Source organism: Salvelinus namaycush, chromosome 5, assembly GCF_016432855.1.
Source record: "Salvelinus namaycush isolate Seneca chromosome 5, SaNama_1.0, whole genome shotgun sequence".
NCBI classification, from domain to species: Eukaryota; Metazoa; Chordata; class Actinopteri; order Salmoniformes; family Salmonidae; genus Salvelinus; species Salvelinus namaycush.
In genome coordinates, this window is record NC_052311.1 from 19,602,393 (window position 1) to 19,613,180 (window position 10,788).

General features: G+C 39.9%; 1 protein-coding gene across 1 annotated transcript in view; it reads right to left on the reverse strand.

Moving 5' to 3' along the window:
- Positions 1 to 9,959, reverse strand: part of LOC120046958 (relaxin receptor 1-like) — a 132,556-nt gene extending 122,597 nt beyond the window's left edge. The window contains exon 1 of the mRNA XM_038992510.1: positions 9,878 to 9,959. Coding sequence (XP_038848438.1) covers positions 9,878 to 9,959 — 82 coding nt within the window. The remainder of the gene's footprint in view (positions 1 to 9,877) is intronic.
- Between the last annotated feature and the right edge of the window lie 829 nt (positions 9,960 to 10,788).

Genomic DNA, 10,788 nt, shown 5'->3' on the forward strand with positions numbered 1-10,788 from the left:
ATCCTAAACATGCTAGATTACGGAGACGTAATTTATAGATCGGCAGGTAAGGGTGCCACCAATGCTCTTTATAGGACACATCACTGCACTCTATACTCCTCTGTAAACTGGTCATCTCTGTATACAACTCGTAAGATCCACTTATTTATAAAACCTGTAATTGCTGCCAAAGGTGATTCTAACTTGTATTGACTTAGGTGGTTGAATACTTATCTAATCAAGATATATCAGTGTTTTATTTTCATGAATCTTTTACAAATGTTAGAATTTTTCTTCCACTTTGACATTATAGAGTATTTTGTGTAGATCGTTGACAAAAAAATACAATGAAATCCCTTTTAATCCCACTTTGTAACACAACAAAATGTGGAAAAAGTTAAGGGGTGTGAATACTTTCTGAAGGCTCTGTATAGGGCCTGAATATAAGTTCTACAATACAATACAGAACAAATGCACACATGCTTAAGGGTATGAGTGTTATTGGCACATGACTTGATTATTACTCAATGATCATCACCAATAGTCGCACAGTAAACCTTCTGGACCTACATTTTCCAGTAAATGAATCTACCTCAAAACCTATTAACAAGGGAATGCAGCAGCATTTATGATTAGTTTACTTTGGAATTCTCTCTCAAGGGCAGCAACTACATAGAAGCATGGTGTGCAATACATACTTTCTTTCTGTGCGATAAAGATCCGCCTCTGCCCTCGAATATCGACACATTATTAATCATCTGAAAGGAAGCTTGCTCCATTGTTTGAGTGTGAGGGAAATGTTTATTGTCATCAATAATGCTTATACTCTCACTTCTTTTTCTAGCTATAGTACTGTATGTACTTTATGGAGTATTTGAGGATGCCATGCTTTGTATTCTACAGGAGTAGTTCAAGCTTTTTGTGACATCTAAAGCCTTTCGAAATATCCTGTATCCACACAGATGAACCAAACTATAAGTATACCCCAGCCCAGACAGGCTAAGCCTTGACCCAGCAGGAATTGGTTGGAACTAAGTCACAATTTTGGAAAGACCGTTCTGTAGTGTACTGCCAACACCAAACCACTGCCCAAACCACAGGTGCAAACTGTGCAGTGCTGTTCACCAGTCACAATTTCAATACATTCTATTTGACTTGGTTATCTCCATACAGTACTCTGGTTCCATGCATGCATTGATAGTCAAACACCATAGTATTCATCAGGAGTACACTGTCCTCTAGCGCAAGAAGATTGACATCTCATTTTCAACATAGTGGAGCTTTGTTGTGGCATACTGCATATTTATCATGTCGAACAGGAAACAAGCTTTGCTAAATTCTCACCATTATCATCTTATAACATTATAACACGTTTTTGTGGAGTTTTCTGGAGACAACTCGTGGGGATTTGTCAACTGGATGACTTTCTTAAGGTCTCTTTCTGACTTTTTCCAACAGGCCATGACAGCTGACATGTCACTGTTGACATGTAAACACCGATGATGGATGAAAACACAGAACACCCTCTCTCACACAGACCTCTGTCTGTCTCTCTGTGTGCCACCCCCCCCCCCCCCCCCCCCCCCCCCATCTCTCAGTTCAATTACATTCAAGCGGCTTTATTGTTATGGGAAACATATGTTTACATTGCCAATGCAAGTGAAATGGATAAACAAAAGTGAAATAAGCAACTCTCTCTCTCCCTCTCTCTGCTCTTTGAAACTGCCCTTTCAGCTGGAGCTGGATGGCAATCAAACAGAATGTATGGAAACAGAGGACAAGTCTGTCTGACAGACATCAAAAAGCAGCTGAAAGCAGAGTGGGAGTGCCGTTTGGCTCTTCAAAATACGTATAACAAAGGAAGTAATAACACTGTTCAGATTGGAAGGCTGGCACTCACAATGCTGGGTTCTGCCTGACCTTTGTGACCCCACAGTACTCACATATAAAGGTTGACACACGTCCAGTGCTGTTGTCTGGTTCTTGAAACATAGCCACTTTTGAGGAGCATGGATGGTTCTTGGAACACAACCACTTTTGAGTAGCATGAAGGGTTCTTGGAACACAGCCACTTTTGACGAGCAAGGATGGTTCTTGGAACATGACCACTAGAGTGTCCTTTGTTTTTTGTGTTTAGGATCGTTGAGTAATTATTACTGGTTATGACACCAAACTATGTGAAAGAGGGTATGCATTTTATTACTGACTGTAGTATTTTACCACTGACTGTAGTAATTTACTACTGACTGTAGCATTTTACCACTGACTGTAGTAATTTACTACTGACTGTAGCATTTTACCACTGACTGTAGTAATTTACTACTGACTGTAGTATTTTACCACTGACTGTAGTAATTTACTACTGACTGTAGTATTGTACCACTGACTGTAGTAATTTACCACTGACTGTAGCATTTTACCACTGACTGTAGTAATTTACCACTGACTGTAGTAATTTACTACTGACTGTAGCATTTTACCACTGACTGTAGTAATTTACCACTGACTGTAGTAATTTACTACTGACTGTAGTATTTTACCACTGACTGTAGTAATTTACTACTGACTGTAGCATTTTACCACTGACTGTAGCATTTTACCACTGACTGTAGTAATTTACTACTGACTGTAGCATTTTACCACTGACTGTAGTAATTTACTACTGACTGTAGTAATTTACTACTGACTGTAGCATTTTACCACTGACTGTAGTAATTTACTACTGACTGTAGCATTTTACCACTGCTCATATTTACCCGAGAATAATTCCCATTCCATATCTCACCAGGGTTTGCACTGCCTTTGCAAAAGTGTCAACTTTAACTGTAGTGTGAAAAATGAAGTTGAGGTATTGACTACTCAGTTCTACAGTATGCGAGAGGCTTTAATGTTGTACTGGTATGTGGAAGCACGTTTATATTTTCCCAGACACTGTTGGTTTTCTTCTCAAGGCTTTCCTAGAACCTGTCAACGCATCTCTCATCTTCAATTTCTAAAATATGTTAAATAATCAACTGATCTGTGACAGACACTGTGCCAAAGCTGCATAGAGATGTAATAAGAATGTTTCCCATTACTGATAGAAGCGGCATAGATGAAAGAAGAAGCTTGGCCACCATCTTGGATTTGATCAACCGATCCCTTTCAACACTTTTCCACTGTAACATTCTCCGCAATATGAAAGCATGTTGTGTGGAACGGATTCTTTGTCGATGTTCACCTCACAGATTGTGCTCAAGAGAAGTATGTGTTCATGTTCTTCATGTTGTACAGTACCTATGGCCACTCGTATAACCAGTAATACACAATTGATTTTCTTCTTTCAACGATGTAAGGCGCAATGGGGTGTTTTTACACTCTATGATTTTGATTTCCCAATAGCGTTCTATGGTGAGAAGCCCAACTAGTCGATTAGCCTATAACATTGGCAACACATTTTCAAAGATGAGAAACATGCATCCAAGACAACAAACTGGCCGAGTCAAATCATGACCCTAACATGCACTCATTCAAATTGGTTCTGCATGAACAACCTTGACTCATTGAGGCCAGCGAAACCAGGCACGGAAGTGTAGTCTATTTGTGCACCCAACATGAAATCAATTGTGGTGGGGGAATTACTTGTTCATTACTTGTTCCACGCAGTCACACTGTCCAAGAACAACAGGATCCATTGTGCAATGGTGGCATCTTGGTTTTTTACTGTTTGTGCAACACAGTCGCTAGGTCATTATGCCAACTAAATCGTTTTCAAACATTGGCGAGCCAGTCAGAGAAAGTGTTGTAGCTTGTATCTCTGGTTAGTTTTAAAGAATTGCCTTGTAAATAATGCGTACCTCAAGCTACGTAAGCATGTCCACAAATGGATCTCTGTAGGAGTGAGCAATTATTCTTTATAAAAATTCCAGACACTTCCAGTCTCACAGTAGCATATTTACTGTGAGGGTGTTTAGTGTTGGCGTTGTCCACTTAAGAATGCAAAAACATGATCATACAAATAAAAAGAGATGATATATATGTATCTTGATACATGCTCTGTAAGGAAGCAAGGGAAGAGGTGTGTGTTTATGTGTCACATTCAAATATATTGCCTGCATGTGTTCATTACCTTAAAGATTGCGATCATGGACATTATAAACATGGAAATATCTATAGGATACACGCATGGGGCGAGTGAAATAAACATATTTGCTTTTTCATCAACATATGACTCTGTAAAAAGACTGCTATTGTGAACAACTAATTTAACTTTGGGTTGGGGAAGTCCTGTGGGTGGGGGACTGTTTGTCTTATTTGGTATTTTCACTTGTTTTTCTGTCCATGTGTGTCACGTATACTCCCTCTCTGGCCTCTAGGTCACCAGGCTGCTCGTTATGGCGCACACCTGTCACCATCGTTACGCGCACCAGCGCGTCATCAGACTCACCTGGACTCCATCACCTCCTTGATTACCTTCCCTATATATGTCACTCTCTTTGGTTCCTTCCCCAGGCATTATTGTTTCTGTTTCTGGTCTGTGTGTGGTTAGTGTTTCTTGTTTTGTATTATGTTCCGTTTATTTATTAAATATTCACTCCATGTACTTGCTTCCCGACTCTCAGCACACAACATTACAATGTGTACCAAAAAACAATGTGTAACAAAAAATGTAAAACACAAAAAAGAATTTGAGAACATTATCATACAAATAGAAAAATATGATACATATTGATACATGCTCTGTATATAAAGAGGCAAGGGGTGTGTGTGTGTGTGTGTGTGTGTGTGTGTGTGTGTGTGTGTGTGTGTGTGTGTGTGTGTGTGTGTGTGTGTGTGTGTGTGTGTGTGTGTGTGTGTGTTCACATTCAAATATATTGCCTCTGTGTTCATTATGTTAAATATTGCAGAGGAGCCCCTGAATGCACGGAAACAAATCAAAGCTGAAAACAGATCACTGTGAGAAATCCGAAGGCAAAATCCCTCCAAATGGTAAATTAGACATACAGGCATTTATTTGCCTTTCGTCTTTCTAGGTAATGGAAATATAAATTGACCAACTAAAGTCAATGAGACCTTTAATGTCTTCCAAGGTAGAAAATACATTACTTTTTTATTGAAAATACCTTTTTAAAAGTCAACAGACTGAAGGAGGCAGGATGTGTGTGGAAGGCTAGGGATGTGAGGCAGGGAATGACTTACATGTGTCATTAATATGCCTCTCATCTCTAGTACTGATCAAGAGAGTTTTGAATGTATAGCAACATGGAGACTTACAGGTAACTGACAAAATAAAGGAAACACCAACATAGTGTCTAAATAGGGAGTTGGGCCACCACAAGCCAGAACAGCTTCAATGCCCGTTGGCATAGATTGTACAAGTGTCTGGAACTCTATGGGAGGGATGCGACACCATTCTTCCATGAGAAATTCCATTATTTGGTGTTTTGTTGATGGTGGTGGAAACGCTGTCTCTGGCGCCGCTCCAGAATCTGCCTTAAGTTTTTAATTGGGTTGAGATCTGGTGACTGAGACACTCAGACCCACACACACACAATTAAGATGTTTTTTTACACTGATCTTAACTTTTTGGGTAGACTCCGCCAACATTTTCTATGACTGAAAACAACTTCTGGACATCAGAACAGCAATCACTAACCTCAATTTGGATGACAATTTCTACTTCAACGAGTCGGCAGCTCTGGACGTTCTACACACTCCGGACCAGTTCCTAATCCCCGGGACTCGAAAGAGGAAGCAACAGTGCAAGAGAAGCAGACGAGCCGGCATCCTGACGAGACTACGTTAGCGAGCAAATAAACTGCCTCTACCCTCCGTTCTATTGGCGAACATACAGTCACTAGAGAACAAACTGGATGAGCTCCTTTCGAGACTATCCTATCAACGGACCTGAAGAACTATAATATTCTATTTTTCTCGTAGGTGTGGTTGAACAAGGACATGGATAATATACAGTACATCTCGCTGGTTTTTCCATGCATTGTCAATACCGGTCGGCAGCCTCGGGTAAGACGAAGGGTGGAGGGGTGTGTCTCTTTTTTAAAGGGAAGCTTCACCACTGGACATTATTTGGGGTGTTTTTCCAGTCTCCCTACATAATTATGAGTGACGAGAGGTATTTCAGACATAATTATGCACCATAGTGGTATTTTTAGAGTGTTTGCACCAGGAGACTTCAACCAATGACGTAATTGGTTGATTGCGCCTGCTGTCTGATCAAAACATTTATAGAGTTGTGTTTTGTAGCAATTATTGTGGCCTTTATGTTTCACAGATTGCACGATCACGCATCGAGTAGATATGGTTGTCCTTGTTCAATAGAGAGATTGAACTTGTCTCAACAATGTTCCTGTCTGCCACGACATTGACGGATATGTAGGTTGAGTCATTTTCTCTGGTTTTGTAAAGACTACAGCCTGACGGGAGCCCTACCTCCTTGTTCCCACCCTCGAAGGTATGCTTTTAAAAATGGGGGCGGTACTAGATTTGACAGGTTCACAGGTAGCTACAGTATGCTACTGTGTCTGTCAGGTTTTGGCCAGGATTATTCAGGTTTTGGTCACTAGATGCCCCCATTGCGCCTTTTTGAACCTTTTGTTTTTCCCTTGTTCTAGTTATTATTTGCACCTGTGCCTCATTTCCTTGTAGGTATTTAAACCCTTAGTGTTCCTCAGTTCTTTGCTCTGTGTTTGTATGTTAGCACCCAGCCCCAGCCATGCTGTGACCATTTGTTTCTCAAGTTGGATTTTCCTGAGGTACTCTGGTTTTGTTCTTGTTTATTTTTGATTATTCTTTTGAGGTTTGTTTTTTCCCTGCTGTTCTTACCACTTTGTGGATTTTCTTTGTATCTTGGAGGATATTCATTTTTTCTCTTGGCATTACTTTTGACGTTGTGGATTTATATTTTTTGTCTGAAGATCTTTTTCCTTTATTAAACCACCGTCTCTAGTACTGCTGTGTCTGCCTCATCTTCTGGGTTCTGCCAACTATTAGTGACTGTTTCTCACACCGGGTCCTGACAGTGTCTGTCTGAGATGGATAGCGAAATAATTACAATGGCTGTTTCTGATGATTCCTCTTTCCAAGAAGAGCTGGACGAGGAAACTGGTTTTGATATAATTTTACATATGAACAAATAGTATGACAAACAAGTAAGTTGTTTTGCTGTTGGTAGCTCTAGCAATATATCTAAGCTCTCTTTTCACACGAGGCAGTGTCTTTCAGTACAGTATAATTTGTGATCAATTCGGCCATAACGGGGCTTGCCAGTACCAATACAAGTTGAGCTAGCTAACTAGCTAACCTCAGTGCATCTCATTAGAACTAGGAGCAAAACTGGATAAATGTTTTGATGATGATGATGATGAAGAGTAATGAAATTACTTTGGCTTCATGACTCGTCTTTGAGTCGATATACCTGTGTGTTGTAGCTGGCTAGCGAATGTGTGTCTGTGAGATGTCTCATATTCTACACCATGCTGCTACAGTAGGAATACAGACAGTACACAACAATTGTCCATGAATGTCTAATAGTGTTTTTGTCATTCTCTTACAGACAATACCGCTTGGTGGCCTACAGATTGTTTTAGGAATTTGCTCTAAGTGGGGAGAAGCTAGGTACAGGACACCAATCCCCTTGCCTGCGTGTGTTGTTGGGGTCATTTAAGCAATTCAAGAGATGTGAAAGGTCCATAACAACAATCTCCCCTTGTATCAAAGGAAATCCGAACATCTCACTGCACCCCCCCCCCCCGAACACATCATATTAAAGTATTCCATTTGTAGAACTGTAGTATTGATTATAGGCATTAGTAGTATATTTTCATTCTACTGTATATACTGTATGTCATACATTGCCATAACTGTTCCTGCATACTGCGGTGTAAACTGACCTCAGTCTCAAGAGCAAATAAACTTTGTCTTGAATACAAGCCATATCTACTTATTTGCTACATTGTCAGTCTAATCCACTGTTTAATACCAATACACCAACCCCATGCATAATTTGATTTAGCTTTAAGATTGTAGCTAGTTTATGCAAATACATTTCATGAACCTCCTCTTGTGTTGGGCAATGGCAGCTGGTCTGGCAGAACTTCATGAGGTCCATGCCAGCCCCGTGCATTCTTTTCTTCTTTCGAGTCAGATGATGTTGAGCTTGAGCGTGTTCCCGGCTGAAAGCTTTCATCCAATGGGTGTACACTACAGGATCTGTACTTCTAATACTGTTGTCAAGGTCGTCATCATCAGCAGCAGTATTAGTCGGTAGGACATACACTAGTCAGTGATTAGCCAACATTTGACTACATCAATACACATTCAAACAAGCTACTATATCCACTATACTGACTAAGCTTCACACACACACACACACACACACACACACACACACACACACACACACACACACACACACACACACACACACACACACACAAACACACACACACACGCACACGCACACGCACACACATACGCACACACACAATACCGACCCCCAACAGACACAAGACAGTCACCCATACCATCCCCTCCTTACTAACAACTCTGCTTTTCTCCAAGTTAGACTTCAAACTTTGCATAACTTGATATGGCTGCATCCCTTGTTCTCAATTTCCGCCTGAAGACATACCCTAATCTAACTTCCTGTAGCTCAGCCCCAGAGGCAAGGATATGCATATTCCTGGTATCATTTGAATGGAAACATTCTGAAGTTTGTGGACATGTTAATTGAATGTAGGAGAATATAACACAGTAGATCTGGTGGAAGAAAAGAGAAAGAAAGAGCATACGTTTTCTGTTTCTGTTTTCATCTTTCACATGTACTAGAATAGCCACACAGTCAGATAGGATGCTGGAGATAATTTTGATGGATAACACAAGAGGGCAACTGTAGGTGTGCAAAGCTTCAGGAATGGGCGAGCTACATGACATTTAGCATGAAGTCACCCAGGTGTCCCACACAAGTTGCCCAAATGTATCCAAGTGGCCGAATTGGTGAAATGACCTATAACTATATACAACAGTGCAAATAACTATATACAACATATCAAAAAGCAATTCTAACACACAACAAAAATGTATACAAATGTTTTAAAAAATATTAGAAAAAAGAAATACAAAAAAACGGGGGTAGACCCTTTGGAAGTCCTCTACACAATATTTTGCTGCCTGTGCCATGTCCCATAGCAGTCTCTTTCTGATGTAAAGCAGAGGCAAACTGAACAAGTGGTGCAGGTGATGGGGGACTTCATGCGACACAGAACACAGCGACGCCTCCATGCTTTGCCCTTTTGGCCCTGAGGCACAGTCATGCCTGCAGTAATGAACTGTGGCATATGAACACATATGTGTGTGTTTGATGTTCTACTCCATTATATTTGAATAAAAAATTGAAATATATATATCTGACATACACATACATATACACACACACACACACCCAAACAAACAAACAAACAAACAAACAAACAAACAAACACACACACACACACACACAACACACACACACACACACACACACACACACACACACACACACACACACACACACACACACACACACACACACACACACACACCCAAACAAACAAACCAACAAACAAACAACACACACACACACACACAGGTTATGGGTCGTACACATACATACACACAGACACACTATAGCCAATGTGTACTTTACACATTTCATCACACATTTCATTGCAAATTGCAAAAAATTATGTTTAAAAAAAATAATTTTTGCAAAAAAATAAAATAATATATATTTATATTTCATAAAACGACATTAGCACTTACCAGTCCAGAAGTACGTCCTGTCCTTGCAGAAACAGCTCCTCAATGTTTGGATCATAACTCTGTTCACTCAAAGATTCCTCAAACAAAAAATCTGTCTCACTTTCCCGATCAATCTCTTCTATAATCTGGTGCAAATCTGTATACTTAGACTTGGACTTCGCTTTCCCTGATTTATTCGCCATGATGTCTTCAATGAAATCGTTGAAAAAACACTTTCCAAAATACTACTTTCCAAAACACAGCTGTGCGTAACAAGCGTGACTGCAACTAGTCTGTTGGTCAATGGCGAGAATGTTTTCGTTACGCGTGCGTTTACAAACAAGGGATGGTGGTCCAACCCATAACCATCACATACTGGCGTTTACCTCAGCTCATTGGCTATCTACCCAGCTAGATTTCAATAAGATCAGTGGTCATTGGGCAGAAATACAGTCAATCAACGAAGCTTCGCTAATATTATTGGTGCGCAATGAACTCTTTGCTCGTTGTCTTCAAATCAGTTCACATCAGTCAATACTCCCCGCAAAAAAAACAATATTTTTGGCTGTGTTACAAACATCCAGTGGATTGCAATGGAACCAACCATGACTAGATAAACGATAGTTTAGTGTGTGTAATTACGTCGAATGCTCCGTAAAAAGTTGATAGAGATGGAAATCACGACACAAACGGTTTACAAAATGTTTCGTTTTAGGCTATAAAAAATGGATTTTATCAAAGAAAACGGCACTTCATTTGATCACTGGGACCCTCAGGAAGAGAAATAAGAGCAAGATATCAGAATGTAAGTCATAATTTTACCTTCAGATGTGAATTTGTCAAAACTGTCATGGCGGAAAATGTTTGTTGTTGTTGATCGCTCTTCTCAAACAAAAGCATGCCATTTGTTCTCTGTAATAGCTATTTTAAATCGGAAAACGTAGTTTGATTACCAAGATTCTAATCTTTTGAAGGATGTAAGACACTTGCATTTTCAAGAATGTTTAATGTTTCGACGTTGTATTTTTAGTT